At 37.0% G+C, this 20303-nt stretch overlaps 1 protein-coding gene across 2 annotated transcripts in view; it reads left to right on the top strand.

The window, feature by feature from the left end:
- Positions 1-3329: 3329 nt before the first annotated feature.
- The window catches only part of LOC131061613 (adenylylsulfatase HINT3), a 117647-nt gene continuing 100673 nt past the window's right edge, over positions 3330-20303 (top strand). Inside the window, exon 1 of one of the 2 annotated variants that reach the window (XM_057995386.2) lies at positions 3330-4100. In XM_057995386.2, coding sequence (XP_057851369.1) covers positions 3705-4100 — 396 coding nt within the window. In that variant the 5' untranslated portion in view covers positions 3330-3704. The remainder of the gene's footprint in view (positions 4101-20303) is intronic. The other variant, XM_057995385.2, reaches the window with a different exon arrangement.

The following is a 20303-nucleotide window of genomic DNA, read 5'->3' as shown; positions in this document are numbered from 1 at the left end:
TTTAATCAATCTCTTTGAGCACCTATTAGTGGCTCTCATCAATCATGAGGTCACACAATCAATCAACCTCAAACCTATCCTATTAGTGGCACAGTCACAAAATCATCAAAATTGGAGTTTCTATCATAAACTCTTATCAATCAAAGGTTCATCAAACCTATCCTATCAATGGTGCAGTCATAAAATCATCAAAATTGGAGTTTCTATAATGAATTCTTATCAATAAAAGATTCATCAAACCTAACCTATTAGTGACGAAGTCACAAAATCATCAAAATTGGAGTTTCTATCATAAACTCTTATCAATCAGGAGGTTAATCTAACCTAACCTATTAGTGACGAAGTCACACAATCATCACATTTGGAGTTAATATCCTCAAGTCTTATCAATCAAAACCTAACCTATCAGTGACTCTCATCAATCATGAGGTTGCACAATCAATCAAACCTTTCAAACCTATCAAATCATGAGTTTATATCATTGACACTCATCAATCATGAGGGCAATCAAACTCAATCAATCATCTAAATAAGCAAACACATCAATGAAATCAAGAAATTGACATTTTATTGGAAGATATATCAAGTTAATCAACAACCTCAAGTATTTAATTGGGAAATGAATCAATTGTCCAAATCCCAAAAATGCATAAATCTATACGATTCATCTCCCAAGGGGGCATCATCACATCATTATCCAACCACCAGCATTTGGGGCAAATACATTTTTTTATCAACATCATTACACAAATTTTCTTTGAATCACAGTGTGGTCACACATCACTTCAAAGAGGGGCAAATATAGACACATATTTCTGTCCACTTGATTAAATGAATTTTATATTTGTTTAATTATCACTTATCCAACTATTAATTAAATTCACATTTAATTAATCCTTTTCTTTTTTCAATTATTAATTAAATTAACATTTAATTAATTCATCCCAGCACTCTTCTCCCATTAATTAAATAAATTACTCGATTTATTTGATTTAATTCACTTAACCGGATTCATTCCATTAATTAAATACATAAATTGCATTTGTTTAAATAAATCTCACCTGTCACATTTAAATAAATCAATATTTATTTAAAATCTCCAAATCCCATCTCTCACATTTAAATAAATTAATATTTATTTAAAATCCCTAAATCCCATCTCTCACATTTAAATTGATTAATGTTTATTTAAATCTCTAAAATCCCTTCCTCACATTTAAATAAATTAATATTTATTTAAAATCCTAAATCCCTCACCCACTTGCACTTTCTAGAAAATGCAAGTTGCAAGTTGCAAGTTAATCTTTCTCCCAATCACGTTTAAAGCCCTATTATTAGCCTAACCACCCTGTAATGGTTTACACATTCCTAAACCAAATGTTAACCCAAAACCCATCAACTCAAACCTTTACTGGCTTCCTTTAAAGTCTTCAAACCTTTAATGGTTTCATTTTAGAGATTTCTCAAGCCTTTTAATGTTTTTCCTCAAAGTCTTCAAAATTTTAATGGTTTCATTAAGCCTCTAATGACTTCCTTCAAGTCTTCAAGCATTTAATGCTTTATCCCCCTTTTTTCTCTTTTAAATAAATTAAGATTTATTTAAATAAAATCCAAAATTCACATTCACATTTAAATAAATCAATATTTATTTAAATATTTATCTCATTCAAGTTGCGCCATTTAATTGAAATAAATGATTTTATTTTAATTGAAAATCCCAAAATTCCTCCCACTTGCATTCTCCTACAAAACCCACTTGCTCACTAATCATTCTTCTAGAATCTCCTAAATCCTTTCTAATTAGCCTAATCCCCTCCTAAACATTTGCACATTCTTTAAGAAGGAGTCACTTCTAGAAAATATGCAAAGTCTTCATAAAACATTAAAGACTTTATGGCTTCAAATGGTTAACCTCTAAAGTCTTCAATAACCATTAATGGTTAATTGACCTTCTACCTCTGGTTAGAGACTTTCCTTCTAACCTAACCATCATTTTTAACTAATGGGTCTCTTCAAACATTCATTGCTTTGACCATGGTTATCCCTTTAACTCCTGCACGAGAGTTTATCTTTTGGATAAAAGCTTTATCCACTAACTAAACCCTAACCAAACCCTCCTAGGGTGACCTCATGTCTCCTTGGATATTTAATGCCTCTTTTCTCCCCTCTCAAGCCTTCTCATATTGACACTTGTCAACATGAAATTGGGTTGAAAGTATCACATGGATTGAGGTTCATTCAATCCTAGCCCTTGTTAAGATAATTGAATCTTAACCATCCAATTCCCCATTTCTTCTATAAATAGGTCTCATTTCTCTCATTATCCATTATCCAAGTTTTATGCATCCAGGTTATTGTCTATCAAGAATCCACATTTGCCTCTCTTTGCAAGCTTAAGCATTTAGGAGCATTTTAGTGTTAGCATATATTATTTTAACATAATATCCATACCATAACATGTTAGTATAACATAATATCCATATCACATCTTGTTTAGTTTCATTATCATAACATAGTCTTAGTTGCATTTGCATATAGATCTTTTATCAACTCATCCCTCATTCTTTAGGTTGTCATTCTAAAAGATCAAGTGCTCAATGATTTGAGAGCAACCTTGATTTAAAGAATCCTTGGAGATAGAGAACAATGAGACGACTTGGAAGGATTACTTATTTAACTTGTTTTATCTATTAGATCCTTTACATATAATGTTTCATTGGTATGCTTGTTATTTTGCTCTTAATTGACTACCATCATTTTTCAGGTATACAAATAAATTTCACATGTACCAATAGCTACCATTTTTTAGCATTTTTGGATCATAATTGGCCCATTTGGGCACAACTTTTAGGACATTTGTGCATAAGTAGTGACAACTTTAAGTGCATGGTTATTGGGGCATCTTTAAGTAGGTATTGGACGACACTTTGAAATGTGTATTTTTTGAACATTGCACGCGTAACAAATACCACAACATGCATCATTACTACCCAAAAACAAAAACAAAAACAATAGCTACAAATTATTTAATTTGATGCAAAAATAACCAAAAAAAAAAAATCAAAATCTGTTATATCGTTTAAAATATAGATACACAAAACTAACTATAAAAAAAATTACCTACCTCTAACAAAATTTTAATGTGATATAAACTTTGTAAAATCAGCGTGCCCATTAAACTTAAAATGGGTCAAGTTGCTAGTGCACGTCCGAAAGGTATGAAAACCATTAATGGGACCATACCCTACGAGCGACTGCTAAATAATTCACTCAATAGATGTTCTCCATGACGTGGGATAGAGATTACAATGCAGACGTTAGTGAAAACAATCCAAACGTTAGTTGGAGAACATCCCTCTTATCAAAATCTCATGAGACCATTGTCGCTGCACTAGAAGACAGGGTGGCCCCACCGACAAAACCGCTTTCTCCAACTTTATCCTCAGTAACGTAGAGCCAAAATAAACTCGTTGATTTGATGCTACTTTCATCTTTGCACCAAACAATAAATTTAAATTGGATCCGATTACAGTCTTCAACTAGCTAGATAGGAGATGCACAGCGAAGCGAAGCACCTGGTTTTCACAGTTGAATTTTCCGAAAGTTAGGGTTACAGCAACTGACAGCTTAATTGAGGAATACAGAATTGTTATGGTAATGATGAAATGCAGCAGCAGAATTAAGGGTTAAGAGTTTTGAGATAGATGGAAAGGCGGAGGTTGGCAGTTATTCTGTCTCATCTTTCTGCAAAAACAAACCAGCCGAGGTCATGGGGTGATTGCGGTCGAATGCAGAGAATGCCGCTACAACGCGAGGGTTGTGGTGGTAAAGAGGGAGACGCAAATGAGACGGACGAATTTGGCGTCTGTTGCCGTGAAAATGTTACAGGCAATTCGAATTCCGTCGTGAAGACAGAAGAATTTAGTGTGGAACAGGGGGTAGGCTGCAACGGGAGGGTGTACGATGCTAAAGAACAATGTAGTGAGATGAGTAAAGGAGTTGTGCGTTCGCATATGACCAGGAGTATGGAAATTGTTAAAGAGGATGAAGAAAACTGTGTTTTCTGTGACGTTGTACGAGGTCGAGCCCCCGCGTTAAAGGTAATTTGTTTACATGATTGTGCTTTACGTTTTCAGTATCGGCTCTGCTTTTTATAAAAGTCTTTATAAAAGAAGTTTCTCAATGACACGAGTGTTTTTAACTAAACCCCCTTATTTTTATTCGGTAGATTTCTCTTCTACAATAACATTTGGCTTAGTTGATAATTTCACACTTATAAATTTCTCTGGCTTAATTGCCACGTCAGGAGGTTATCTTTTCAATAATTTCACTGGATAAACTTTCATAATTGGGTAACCTTGCCTTTTGCTAACCAGTCGCTATGGAGTGATCTCTTCCGGCTAATTCACTCGATAAATTTCCATTACTAGTGACCTTACCTTGACTTAACTGCTGATATGGAGAACTTGCTCTTCATGGGCAATATTTTAGAATAGATTGACTCTCTCTCTCTCTCACTTATCTTTCATTGAAACTTTGCTGTGAATTTTTCAATTTACACAATTGGCATCAAGCGCAATTCAAATAGTATTAAAGAAACCAATCTAACTTTATCACATACTCAGAAAACTAGCCCATTTATAAGCAATAGCAGATGAAGAATAGAGATAGTCTCAGCAATGTGTATTGAACACTTGAGAAATTACACAATATGTCCACAATAGACTTTTAGAACTATGGAAAAGCAAATTCACACCATTCTTTAAACTATAAAACGAAAAAGCCTTTGAGAAATAGTTTTAAGAATAAGGTTCTGATAACACGAATTCTGCAAATCTACTTCTAACCTATTAATATGCAAGAGCCTACTTGCAATCTGATCCAATTTATTTTTAACTTTTCACTTTGGGTAATTTTGTCAAACGGTTTGCTTACAGGAGTGCAAGAATTGATTACAAGTATGCTTGAAGATGAATGGGCTTGAGGTGAATTTATGCAGTCTCTTAAACAAATAAAAACTTTCACTGACTGAACAGTTGCTGGAATAACATAAACCTTTAATTGCAAATAGATTGAATTCACATTGAAGGATTAGTACTATAAACTCCTGACCTTTTATTGCAGTATTCAAATATCAGAACAGTAGCTACAAACTGAAACAGATATGACCTTTCCTGGCAGAAATCACCTAGCTCAGAACTGAATATGAAAAGAAGAGCTTTTCGTCGGCTGTGAAGGAGAAGCTGATAATAATTGGTCCTTCTTCTTGTTCACGCCAACACCAGTCCAAAAACTCAACTTGCCGCACATAACAGGGAGCAATTTCAGGCAGCAACAATAGAAGAAGATGCTTTTGTTTTTGCTATTCTCAGATAATGACAAATCTGGCCTGTATTTTAAAATCTTCTTCACACATCAAAATCATAAGGAAGTTAATGCTTGGCATTGCAATTCGCCTTGCATAGGGTGTTACCTTCAAGACCTCCTATTGTAGCAACGCCATTCAATTTCCATGAATAGCTTGAAGAAAGAGATATTAGAGATTACCTTCTCCTACATACATTTAATTCTTCAGACATTACCGCTGTCAGTTTACATATGATGTTCTTTAACATAGCGACCCCCAAGTATATGGCCATCAAATCCCTCCCCTGATGGTCTTGGACTTGTCTGGTAGACTCATGCGCTACAGAAAGTGAACCGTTTCAATACTCCATGCTGTAGATGGAACAAGGTCCTTATTACAGTCTGCCTCCAGAAATAATCATGTTAAGTAATAAGTCTCACGCCATGAATATTTGCATCCAAGGAGGAACCGCCAATAAGAATGGGTCTGAGCATTAAGGTATAAGGACATCATACATAGAAGATATTGCTTAGCTGGGGGGGGGTAGTGGGGGAGGTTCGATAGAAGTGAATAAACTCCTTCAAAATATTAGTGATATCTTTCCCATACCTAGTGCAACTCATGGTGGTCTCACGACCTCAGAAGAAGGTGCTGTAAGCAAGAATAGAATTCATGATTTAATCTGCCTTTCACCTTACCACACCAGAATAATATTACTGTCCAATATCACCTACGAGACAGGACTTACCCTGGTCATAGATTTCCGTCAAGAAGAGGATTCGAGTCAAATATGGAATGAGCTGCTTCTTTAAATATTAACGCCAAAAATTAGATAGAGTGATTATGACAAAGAATCTCATCTCCATTTACTTTCACATAGTTATTTTGCATTCATTCATCTCCACCTTTGCAGAACTTGATGGCTTGTTATGATAATATCTCATTTAAATATTTGTGCATCTTGGCCTTATATACTTCCCCGCTCCAAATTCCCATAGGTCCATAGTCCATTTTTCCTTCGCCCTTAGGGACTTTCAATGTGGGTGTAGACATCTGCATCACATCCACGTCCCATGTCTGGCTTTGCTAAGATTTTTCACATATACCTTTCTCCCTGCTTTGCAGAGTTTTGGTGTCCATTCGGAAATCTCTTCCTCCACTTCTTCACATCCAATCCATTGTCAAATTTCTGGAACTTCTCCATATTGCTTCCAATTGACTACAACGATTCTTAGAAACCTTTGTGACCATGTTCCACCTATATGCCTGATTTGTTCACCATTCCATTCATGCTGGATTTTGTAATATGCTGCCCTGTTCTTCTATTTAATTAAAATACTATCTTTTTCTTTTTGAGATCTTTCCACAGACGAAAAACTCTTACTCAGCAATAACTCTTTTGGCCCAAAATTTTTGAAAACTCGGGACTTGGCAAAAACTCGGGCAAATTTATCGAACATTTGAAAATATATAATTCTTAAAACATTCTTGAAAAACACACATATACACTGAATTTGTAGAACATATTACTGATTTCCATGATATATAAATCAAAGTCTGAGTTAAATACATATCATATACCAAAAAATAAGTGCAACCTCTAAATGAATTTGAGTTCATTACATATTATAGAGGATTTGTATTCCTTGAATCTCCTTTCTGTAGAATTATAGTTCTCCTCTACTTCACATCTTCCATAAAATAAATACTTTGTTCAATAGCTGGCATTGGCATGTGCACACAATGCCTTTCAAATTTTCAGCTCGTCTCATATACATTGATGAACTTTGTTAGCCTTCACAACATACCTTCAGCTTGAAGAACATGGTTCAGGAAGCATGAGACTTCCACTTGAAACTACCATATCATGCAAAAACACCATACTGAAGTTTTCCTTACACATACACCCAAACGATTCACATTCTTCCCACAGAGATGCCACATCTCTTGAAGGCACCTATTTTTAACTTGTTGTGGATAGTCACAAAGTTACACTAATTGATTCGCAAATGGCAAGGTGCAAGGTTATGTAATCAATTGCATGATGGTATTCAGTAAAAGAATACCCGACAATTCATTACTGCAGATTTATTTCAGTTTTTCTCCCGATTTTTTCAATAAATTGCCCTAATTTTTTCAAAAGAATCTTGAGTTTTTTGCAGATTAAATCGTTCCTATAAATGACTTGCAATAAATTGGGAGTTAAACAATTTTTTTGCAGATTTTTTCATCTATGGATCTTCCAGACTAGTTGAAAGATGTAGAAGGTTTTTTTGTTTGTTTGTAATGTTTGATGGTTCAGCATATAAGAATAATAAATTGCAGCAATTATAAATTCTGAAACAGTGTAAATGCCATGCAAAATAGTAGCAGAAAATTCCAGATTTATATGCTGGGGAAAATAATAATTTTTTCACCAATATAACAGCAACTCAGTTCGTAAAATACCCCTAATACCTAAATCAAACATACCCAAAAAAATTTGTTGGCCTGAACCCATTTCTGTAACGATATTAGCTCTGCAAAAGTCTAGATTTGGGTGCCACACCTCCAAATTTGAGTGCCAAATCTGAAGGTAAGGGTTGAGCAATGTCTGCTGCCCCTAACTGCCACAAACAGGTCTGAAATGACAACCTAAAACCCAGATCCCAGATCAAGAAGTCTCACAGCAGCCAAGGGAATAATTACATGTCAGATCTGGAAGGTACGACAAGCATAGGAATGTGCGACCTGCCATAAAATACCAAAACTCTTTGTCACTTGTTTAAACCCTCCTAAATCTGCTCAAACAATTCTAACAAATTTGCAACAAGGCCTGATATTGAAGAAATTACATACTTTGATAAGGCCCACGTGTTTCTTGTATGCAAAAACCATCAGATCTCCCAGATTATATCTTTCAACAGCGTAGAATATGTCATCAGCAAGGGATTTCGTCCTCACCAACCAAGAAGAAAGCCTCCAAAGAAGCTACAGCCAAAACTCCAAAACATGCATGCTAAAATGAACTCCAAAAAGATCCAATTCACTTTAAAAAGGGTACCACTTTCAAAACCCCAATTTCCCACCCAAATAAAGGAGAGAAACATTCGATTTTTAATTTATTAATAACTCGTTATGCCTCTCTAGGTTGGACGCCAACTTCTAGGAGTCCCCCTATTTAAAACAACTTTATGTTCATTGGGTGCCTCAATAACTTAACTTCATACAATTTAAATAACATAAGTTAAACGGTGCTCCACGGGGACGCGTCCCCCCCCTTTTTGGCCGTGTCTCGGAGACGGGGACACAACGTCCCCCGTTGTCCCGCCACCTCCACCCAAGCGCCGCCGGACACGGAGACGTGCAAACGTCTCTTGAGGGCTGGGGAGACACCCAGACGTCTCCCATCACCCCCACGTATATGCAATGTTTAAAATTAAAATATAGGGGGAAACCACACTGATGGAAGTAGGGAAAATTTAACCTTTGAGTCTTATTAGGCTCCATATAACAACATAAGTAGCATTGAAGAAATATTGGTATTTACATTTAGTATTTCAAATTTCCTATAGTTTCATTTGAAATGTAATTCTTATACTATTATACTGTCATACATCTTTTCAAAACTAGTTTTTCAAGTACTATATGTATTTGTATAACTGTTGTGACCATTTCACACATCGCCCCATTGCAAATGGGGACCCCTGCTTTTTGCTTTCTAGGGTTCGTTTTTAAGTCTTTTAGGGTTTTGTCTGTTAGCCTTTAACTTTTGAGTGTCGCCAAGGGGATCACCTGGATAGCAGGTCCTGCTTGAGTGATGTCCTGATCCTGAAATTTGGCTAAGTCTGGAAAGTCTTGATCCTGAAATTTGGCTAAGTCTGGAATGTCCTGATCCTGAAATTTGACTAAGTCTGGAAACTGAAAATCCTCCAAAAAACTAGATTTTGCAATATAACTCCTGGAGGTCTGAAACCACTCTCAAACATCCTGAAAGTATATATGGAATATAACTTAAAGTATAAGAAAGAAGAAAGATATATTCCATAAAATTATCCTGACGGAGAGTTCAAAAAGTCAAATTTCGCTCCTGACCCTTCCTGAGGGTCCAAAGCGAATTTTGCTCCTGACCCTCTCAGGAGGTCCAAAGCGAATTTCGCTCCTGACCCTTCTAGAGGGTCCAGGGCGAAAATCAACCTAGGACTCATTTTTTGCCTTATTTGACCAAATTTTGACTTGCAAGGCATTTTGTTTGGACTTTGGAAATGTTTGAAAACCTTTAAAAAAATGATCGATTTTGGCCAAGATTAGGAATTTCGCTCCTGACCCTTGTTGAGGGTCCAGAGCGAAATTCATTATAAACTTCATTTGCCACCTTGTTTGAGCTTGAAACCTTGTTCCTGGCCTTGAAAATGATCTTACCTCGCCCTGTGAAGTGGTTTGAAACTAAGAGATTGAGCAATTTAGCCTAGATTGTGAATTTCGCTCCTGACCCTTGCTGAGGGTCCAGAGCGAAAATTTTATATGAGCTTATTTTTCACTAATTTTGGCTAACTTGTTTTGTGCAGGGTCTCCCAGAAGGAAGAGTGGACGTCACTTGATGCAATTGAAGGTTTGAAAGCATGAAAATTGATGTATTAAGGGCAACAAAGGCAAATTCGCTCCTGACCCTTGCTGAGGGCCCAGGGCGAAATTTTGAATAGCTCTCATCTTGCATGGAAAAAAGTCAAGTTTTGGACATAGATGAAACAAGGACAACTCCCTTTACCCTCCGAAGAAGTTTTAACTTAAAAGAATAAAGGATTTTGCCTAAAACCAAAATTTCGCTCCTGACCCTTGCTAAGGGTCCAGGGCAAAAATCTTAGCAGAAGACATTTCTTGCCTTGTTTGGTCAAATTGAGTTGATTTTGAGTTTGAAAAAGGAAGAACCAAGCCTAGGAAAGGAAATTCGCCCCTGACCCTTGCTGAAGGTCCAGGGCGAAAATCCTAAAACCTATCTTTTCCTCCAAAATTTGAGCAAGGCCAAGCTTAGACATGGGTGTGAAATGACATTTGAATTGCCTTGAAGTTGGGTTGGATGGCTAAAGATGCAAATTTTGATGCCCAAAGGGAAATTCGCTCCTGACCCTTGCTGAGGGTCCAGGGCGAAATATTCAAATCCTCCTATTTTCCTTGCATTTCAAGATTGGATTTTGGTTTTTATGACTTGGATGGGAGAAGGACATGTGTGTTATGCCTTAGAAATAATTTGGAGCTAAAAGAATGAAGATTTTTAGTCAAAATTGCAAAAATCGCTCCTAACCCTTGCTGAGGGCCCAAGGCAAAAATTGCATGATCAACCTATTTCCTTTGAGTTTTGGCTAAGACAAGGATGCACTAGGGTAAAAATGGCCTTCAAAAACATGATGAATAAGGATTTGCTTCCAAAACTTGATGATTCTAAGCCAGGGAAGAAAAATCGCTCCTGACACTTGCTAAGGGTCCAGGGCGAAAAAACCCTAAATGCACTTTCCCTCCAAAATTCAAGTGAAATCAAACCCAAACTCCAGTAAAAGATGCCATTTAGAATGCCTAGGTGAAGTTTTGGATTTATAAAAATGGGGTATTCAAGGCCTAATTTGAAAAATCGCTCCTGACCCTTGCTAAGGATCCAGGGCGAAGTTATTGGCATTCTTCATTGATACCTTAATCAAGCATTGATATTTCTCAAATCCCCCTTTGGAAGTATTAAATCAAATTTGCATTAAATTAGAGGCGTTTTTAATTTAATGAATTAATTTTGACCTTGAAATAATCAAAAGGGCATCTTAGAGGCATCTAAAATTAATTTTTTAAATTAAAATTTGTTAATGAGCGCTCAAGGCATTATTTTGCCTTTATTTGGCAAGTCAGCCCACCTTTTTTAAAGGTTTTATTTATTTATTTTAACCTCTTTATTAGCAAGTCGGCCTTGGGGATACAAGAGGTGAGTGCTCTATATAATGGGAGAGGTTCTTTAGCAAATTCAAATCATTCTTGCATTATCTCTCATGCAAACTTGAAGAGCATATTTGGAGGTGCGAAATTGAGCAAGCTGGAGGATAATTTCCAGATTTTGGAAGGTGTTTGAAGGCGATTTTTTGCTAAGTGTGGAGACTAAAGAAGGTGAAATTCATTTTGGAAGCTAATGGAGGCATAATTCATCCAAAGGAAGACCACAATTCAACCCTTTTCAACCAAAATCCGGTCTTCTTTCATCATTTTCCAAGGTTTTATAGTTAAGCATTCAAGGAGGAGGTATGAAGAATCATTTTTTTTTGAAGTTCTTATTCAAGACTTATTGTGATTTCGTAGCAATTTTGTAAAGTCTAAGTCTTGAAAATCCAATTTCCATTCATAATTAATTTGAAAATGTGTAATTTTTGATTTATCATGTCTTTTTCAAATTAGTATAAGTTATACCCTTGAAAGGTCTTAAATTTCTATGCTTTAAGGTTTGATGCTCAAAGACTAACTTTAATCTTTTGTGTAGGCATCAAATAACCACCCAAAGCCGGAGGATCTATTACTTAGCAGACTTTCATCAAAGAAGATCAAGCAAGGACAAGGGCGACCTCCTCCTGTCTAGCATCAACAAGGACGACCTTCTTAGGTCAAGCATCGTCAGGAATAACCTCTTCCAATCCAACATTCCATGGCAAGGTACATCATCATCCTGCACATCAAAGACAGAAGAAGTCAGAGCAAGGGTTCGTTGAAGAAGCAGATAGTTCCAGAGGAGTTAATTAAAGCTAGCTTCTCAGCATCACCAAATTGGATATCTACCAAGTTCCAAGTGTTAGATAAGGTGGCATCCTAGTCATCGCTCCTCCAGTCGGATTGGTCCACCTCAGCGTGTCCAGATTCAATGTACCTAACTCATGGGAGGTGGCACAAACTTCGATGTACCTACCCCGGCTATCCATTGGTCGAATATTCCAGAGAATACATGTGTCCAATTAATACAATTATTTCATTGGTCAGAATTGAGTTTGTTGTAACAAACCCTAATTAGGGTTTTCATTGTAGAATCTTGGCCATTGATCTCAGATTGATCTTAGCCATTGAATTGTATTAAGGGCACTATATAAGCCCCGACTCTTCATTTGTAAAGGATAATAGTGAGTGAATAGAAAATAATTAGTCAGTAGTTAGAAGGTGAATAGTTAGCTAATGGTAGATAGTGAGTTGATAGAATAGCAATTAGAGTAGAATAGAAGGAGAAGGCAGAGATTGTTGCCAAGATGTTGTTGTAAAAGACTTGTAAAACTTCATTGAAGAAATGGTGAAATTTATGGGTCGATTCAACAATTTGCATGGTCTCTATACTTCTCATATTTGATTTCATGTTATTAGATGAGTGGAAGAAATGTGTTTGATTGATGGTGAAATTCATATATCCATACTACTAGCAGTTTGTTGATTGCAGACTTGCCTTGTGTAGTCAACTGGAATCATTCAGCTTAAGCTTAACTTCAATTGTCGCTTCTTCATTGATATGCATCAGCCTGATGGTGTCTATGCCTGTAGTGATGATCTGAACATCATAAAGCTTTCCTTCGAAGATCGCACTAACCTTGTGGAGATGGTCCTGGGATGTCAAAACAAGACTTAGTTAGAATTTCATCAAAGATCATTCATTGCTCCTACATTCTTAGTATCAGAATTAGATCCTTTCCTCGCCCTCGTCCTTTTTCCTTTTTTTAATCTAAGCCAGTAAAATCTTGTGTTCCAGCAACATTCAAAGCAAATTAGACGTTTAGGTTGACAAGTGTAAGTCCCCTTGTGATTCCTGCAAATCACATCATACCACAGAGAGCTTATCCACACGTAGAGATCCTACAACAAAGAACCTTGAAGTCATCCCGATTGGTCCTTTTCGCGACATCTTTAGCATTCGGAGGCTTTATTCAAGAGAGGATAAGGTACCTTTAGGTATTTTATTCTGTGTTTGGTTGTGTACAAAATACACATCAACAATAACTATATCAGCACCACCATCCCGCCACCCCCCTGCCGTCCCCTCGCCGTCCCCAAACTTAGGCCCTTGGTCCCCCTGTCCCGGAAACTCGTCGCCGCGTCCCCTCGTCCCCAACGCCCATGGAACACTGAAGTTAAATATTTTAATTTAACTTAATTCCTTATTTTAAAAAAAAAGTCCTGGACAACATAAAATATAAAAATATTGATTTTGAATGCTTCCATCGACAATTTTTGAAAATAGCAAGATTGTTCACATGCATTGTCGGTGACCCAACCCGACTTACTAAAAATAGTAAGTATTGGAAACTCGCCCAAAACTGGAAAGATCGCCTCCAGAGTTCCCTATTCTCTAACTCATTAGCCTACAAGAACTCAACTAAATAGGTTAATGGTTCGCCTTGTTGACTGGTTAGGGAGGCGACATTACAATTTGTCCTTCCCAAAATTACTTGTCCTCAAGCTATTTCAACTCTGAATGTTGTAAAATCTGTTAATTGTCCCATGTTGCATCCTCTACTAACAAATCTTTCCATTCGATCAAATACTCCTTCATGACCTGCTTCTAAAGAACTCGCTCTTTGAAGTCAATAATATTAAAATCAGCTTCCCCTCCTCATCCAATGGTGGTAATGCAAATGAGGGCACCCATTATGTCCAAGTGCCTTCTGGAGCCTAGATACATGGAAAACATCGTGTATTTTCAAGCTTGTAGGCAACTTCCCCAACCCTCTTGGTAACTCTAAAAGGTCCATGAAATCTAGGCTTGAGCTTCTCTGCTCCATTCTTCTTGAGAGTAGACTATTTTTATGTCTGTAATTTTAAATAAATCATGTCTCCAGCCTCAAAATTGCATTCTATTAGCTGTTGATCAGCATACAACCTCTGTGCTTTTTGTAGGGTTTCCTTCAATGTTTTCATGATGTCTTGACTCTCTTATAACAAGTCTTCTGCCATAGGCACTCTGTTATCTCCAAGAAGAAGATCTATGAAGTTGGGAGCCTCATATCCATATAAAGCCATAAATGGTGTCATCCTTATAGACATATGGTAGGTGGTATTGTAGCAATACTCACCTAGGTGCAGCCACTCCATCCAAGCTCTCTACTGTTCAGAAACATAGTTCTTGAGATACCATTCCACCCATTTATTAACTATTTCTATTTGCCCATCTATGTGTGGGTGGTAGCTCTACTAGGAGTGAGCTCAGTCTCACTCAACTTGAAGAGCTCGTGCCAAAAGATACTCAAAAATTTGCTGTTCCTGTCGCTCACAATGCTCTTGGACAATCCATGCAGTCTAAAGGTCTCTCTAAAAACAAATTAGCTATTTGTGCGGTTGTATATGTAGCCGGGATGGCAAAAAAGTGAACAAATTTAGTTGATCAATCAACCACCACTTAAATACTATCTTTGCCTTGAACCTTAGGCACCATCTTAATGAAATCCATTGAAATGCACTCCTATTTCTGATTTTGAATGGGCAATGGTTGAAGTAGACTAGTTTGGAAATGTATGCTCATTCTTGTTTTGGTGGTAGACTGAACACTCTCTAACATACTTAATGTAGATTGTAATTAGGGATGGCGGATTCCAATTGCCTTAGGCAACATTGGAATCCGCCTAAAGGTTTGGTCCCTTTTTTAGCGTGTAGGGCTGGGCCCTCTCTCACATCACATACTAAACCTCACGCCACATTCTAAAGTGCACCCACAAAATAGGGCCTACCTTATCCTATTAAGGCATTTCGATAAAAGGGAAATTAATAAATAAAAGGTTAATTATAAAAGCAAGGCCGACCTAACTAAACAACCTTGCTCCACATATAAATGAATGTCAACTTCACATTCATTACTCACTGACTATATCTCTCCATGCGAAATATATATCTGCTCAATGTGAAGGTTGAAGTAGCGATTACAGTTATATATCGGTATCCTACAACAAGCATATCTGTTTAGCGAATAATACTTAGAAGGCAGCAGATCATCATTAGAAGTCAACGAACCCTTGTAAATGCACAGTGAATTCTCTTGAAGGCTCAACAAACCCTCTTGAAGGATTGCAAACTAGTTTAAAGGTGCAGCGAAAATCATCCAAGTGGCAGTAATCATCATCTCTGTGACAGTGAGCTAATCTTGTAGATTGCAACCTCAAATCTGCCATCCTTCTTGTGACGGCAATATTTGTACTTCAGATAAGTGTGTAATCATCATATGAATCTAATCCATAATCAGATCTGAGGATCTTTTTTGGCTGGGTTTTTCCTCCTAGGAGGTTTTCCGAGGGTAACTGTGTCTTGTTCTTATTTATTCTCTTTCTTTGCTATGCCTAAATTTGGAAAAATATAAATCCCTAATCTAATCAATTTAGTTAGAAACAAATTCTAATTTTTTTGAGTTTATATTAATCTGAAAGTGTTAAAACTAACATGGTATCAGAGCTATAGGCTAGATCTACTTTCAGATTTCAGAATTTAGTACTCCTTTATTTCCAGATAGTTGTCTCATTCACAGGATAGGTCAATGGGGCTGGAAGTTGAAGATAGGCTTGATGGAAATCTCAATTTTGTTACATAGAAGGTTCAAATCATGTTGGCCCTAGAGGAAGAAGATCTTCACTTCATAGAAGTGAAAGAGCTAACTGAACCTATGGATGCAGCTGAGCTAAAACAATTCAAAAAGGATGCTGTCAAGGCCTGAAAGCTTCTCATTGATTCAATTAAAGACCACTTAGTCACCTCCATTGCCTCATTCGCTACTGCAAGGAAAATGTTCAACCATCTACAAGGTACCTATGAAATTAACAATCTTAGTAGGGCAATTACTTCAATACAGCAACTACTTAATATCAAAATGTCAAAAGAAGATTTTGTTATTTCCTATTTTATGAGAATTTCAGAACTAAAGAATCAACTAGGTTCAATTGGACATAACATGGAAGACAAAGACCTTGTCATGATTGCCCTAAATGGTTTACCTCACTCATGGGAGTCTTTCATTCAAACCATAAGTGGTAGAACTAAGTTATCTACCCTTGATCGTCTTAAGAATGATTGCATTCAAGAAGAGTCTCGCCTTATCACAAGAGGGCAAACCAAAAGTCCTCATGTAGATGATCAACACATGCTTGCAGCCCAATGCAAGAAAGGTGGAAATTGGAAGAAACATTATCCAAAGAGAAATAGAGTATTGAGACCACTGAGTTCTCAGCACTCTTGGAAGAAACCAAGAGATATCTCTCGTGTTCGATGTTTCAGATGTGACAAATTTGGTCACTATGCTAAAAAATGTCAGAATGATCCTACTCAAAGAGAAGCCAACCTAAATGAAGTCTCAGAACAAAATGATGACTTCTTATTTATCTTTGCTCTGTCAAGCAGCATATCTACAAACAGTAATACGTGGCTGATTGATAGTGGTGCTTCCAGACACATCACAGGCTACCATGATCATCTTTCAGACTTAGTAGAAAAGGATACCAGCCTACACGTGGTAATTGGTGATGATGCTCGATATTCAGTAAGAGGTTCTGACACTACTTCTTTAAATTTAGACTTTGGTATTTCACTTCACCTTAGTGACATCTTGTTTTTTCCTGGAATTAAAAGAAACTTAATTTCCATTTCTGCTCTAGAAGATAAAGGTTATCAAATTGCATTTTCTGAAGGAAAAGTACTTGCTTGGCCTAAGAAATCTAGTTTTAAATCTGCTCGTGTAATTGGTAATAGAGATGATAGTCTTTATAAGCTCTCTACTAACCCTGTTCAAGCCCTCATTAATGAGGCTCTTGAATCTTGTGAGTTATGGCATAGAAGACTTTGACACTTACACTATCAAGCACTTCTCTCACTTGAAAAGTTAGTCAAAGGTATGCCTAAACTCAGTCAAATTCATGATTATACTTGCAAAGGCTGTGCTATAGGTAAAAATGTTAAAAGTCCTTTTCATAAAAGTGAAAATAGAGCTAAAGATAAACTAGAACTTGTTCACTCTGATTTATGTGGTCCTATGTCTATAGCATCTCCTAGTGGATTTCTTTATTACATAATCTTCATAGATGATTTCTCTAGGAAAACTTGGATCTACTTCTTGAAATCTAAAAACTCTGATGAAGTCTTAAGTAAATTTAAAGAGTTGAAGACATTAACTGAAAACTCCTTTGGTAAAAGAATTAAATGTTTAAGATCTGACAATGGAGGTGAGTACACCTCTGGTAGCTTTTATGATTTTTGTGTTGAGTCAGGAATTAAGAGGGAGTTCTGTGTTCCTTACAATCCTCAACAAAACGGAGTTGCTGAAAGGAAGAATAGAACTATTGTTGAGGCTGCAAAGGCTATGATTCATGATCAAGATTTGCAGACCTTTCTATGGGCTGAGGCTTCTAGAACAACCGTATATATTCAGAATAGATGTCCTCATCGTGTTCTAAAGAACATGACCCCTGAAGAAGCCTTCACAGGATCCAAACCGGACATTAGTCACCTCAGAATTTTTGGAAGTCCTGTTTATGTTCACGTGCCCAAGGAAAAGCGAACCAAGTTGGAACCCTCCGGGAAGAAAGGCATGCTAGTCGGATATAGTGAATCTTCCAAGGCCTTCAAGATCTATATTCCTAGTCAAAGGTATGTTGAGGTAAGTAGGGATGTTACTTTTGAAGAAGATATTGCTTTTAAGAAATCAAAAGGTTCTTCAGTTATTGATGAAGCTAATGACAATCAAGCTATGAATGTTGATACTAACCCTGAGATTCAGAGGGAGCTTGTTGAACCTCCACCTCAAGAAGAACATAATGATCCACCAGAGCCCATGAATCCCATTGATATTCCTAGTGACATTGTTGTTACCAAAAAGAGGCCACTTTGGGTAAGAAACACCATTCAAGAAGTCGAAAGATTTGCTGCTCCCAGTGGCACCTTCCGTGAAACCATGAGACCTCAAGTATTCTCCAACTACGTTGCATTGATGTGCAATCTCATTGAATCTGAACCTTGCAATGTTGAAGAAGCCTTGAACCATCATGCCTGGAAGCTTGCTATGGATGAAGAGTATCAGTCAATCATCAAGAATGATGTTTGGGATATTGTGCCCAGACCTAAAGGTAAATCTGTTGTTTCCTCTAAATGGTTATTTAAAATTAAACATAATGTTGATGGTAGTATTGAAAAATATAAGGCTAGATTTGTAGCTCGTGGTTTTTCTCAAAAGGAAGGCATAGACTATGAAGAAACATTTGCTCATGTTGCTAGATATACTTCTATTAGAACTATAATAGTTATTGCTGCTGCTAGAGGTTGGAAGCTACATCAGATGGATGTTAAGACTGCCTTCCTTAATGGTGTCATTGAGGAAGAAGTCTATATTGAACAACCTGAGGGTTATGAGATTCAGGATAGAATGACTCATGTGTGCAGATTGAAGAAAGCCCTATATGGCCTCAAACAGGCTCCTCGTGCTTGGTATGAAAGAATTGATAAATACTTGTTGAGTTTAGGCTTTTGTAAAAATGATGCTGACTCTAACATCTACTTTAAGTTATCCATTGATGAAATGCTAATTCTAGTTCTATATGTGGACGATTTATTTCTTACTGGTAAAGATGAACTTATCATTAGATGTAAGAAAGAACTAGCTTTAGAATTTGAAATGAAAGACTTAGGTCTAGTGCATTATTTTCTAGGTCTAGAAGTATGGCAAAGATCTAATGAAATTTTTCTAAGTCAAGGGAAGTATACTATTGATATTTTGAAAAGATTTAGAATGATGGATTGTAAACCTATGTCTACTATGGAATCTAACATAAATAAGTTAAGTGTTTCTGCAACTAATTTTGATTTTGCAGATCCATCGGAGTACAGGCAGTTGATTGGATCATTGATGTATCTAGTTAACACTAGACCAGACATATGCTTTGCAGTGAATGCTCTCAGCCAGTTCATGAGCATGCCCAAATATGTTCATCTTGTTGCAGCCAAGCATACCTAAGATATTTGGGAGGCACAGTTGGTTATGGGCTGAAGTATCCACTTAACACTTCAATTTTCTTGGAAGGTTATTCAGATGCAGATTGGACTGGAAGCGTCAAAGACAGGAAAAACACTTCCGGCATTTGTTTCAGCTTAGGATCCGTAGTGATCTCTTGGGCTTGCAGAAAACAATCCTCAATGGCACTAAGTACTGCTGAAGCTGAGTATATTGTAGCAAGTGTAGCTTCTAGAGAAGTAGTATGGCTTCATAAGCTTCTTGCTGGGTTGTTTGGTCAGCCTTGGGATCCTATAGTTATTCATTGTGATAATCAGAGTTGTATCAAAATGTCTATCAATCCAGTGTTTCATGACAGGTCAAAACATGTGGAAACTCATTATCACTTCATTCGAGATATGGTGCAAAGAGGCGCCATTCAGTTGAAGTATGTCAGCACTGATGAGTAGGTTGCAAATATTCTTACCAAGCCTCTGTCCAAAGTGAAGTTTGTGTACTTCAGGGACAAACTTGGTGTTTTGGAAAATGAAACCCTAATTGAGAGGGAGTCTCAACCTCTGTGATACATTGTGTTGTATCAAACCACCCTCTGCGGGCAATGTAAGGTGGTATTGTAATCTTCTCAGGGAGAAATGTAATTGTTAACCATCCTCTGCGGGTAATGTAAGATGGTAGAAAAGATCCTCTCCACCCTTTGCGGGCAATGTAAGGTGGATCCAGTCTATTCTTGTGTGCCAGTTGGAAGATTATATTATGTAGTTCCACTATATGCTTGTGTGCAAGATGGAAGATTATGGTTATGATTCTCCTCCCTAATTAAGAGGGAGTGTTGATTGTAATTAGGGATGGCGGATTCCAATTGCCTTAGGCAACATTGGAATCTGCCTAAAGGTCTGGTCCCTTCTTTAGCATGGAGGGCTGGACCCTCTCTCATGTCACATACTAAACCTCATGCCACATTCTAAAGTGCACCCACAAAATAGGGCCTACCCTATCCTA

Source organism: Cryptomeria japonica, chromosome 4 (assembly GCF_030272615.1).
Source record: "Cryptomeria japonica chromosome 4, Sugi_1.0, whole genome shotgun sequence".
Taxonomy (NCBI): domain Eukaryota; kingdom Viridiplantae; phylum Streptophyta; class Pinopsida; order Cupressales; family Cupressaceae; genus Cryptomeria; species Cryptomeria japonica.
Note: the sequence above shows the minus strand (reverse complement) of the source record. Positions and strands in the feature narration are given on the sequence as shown.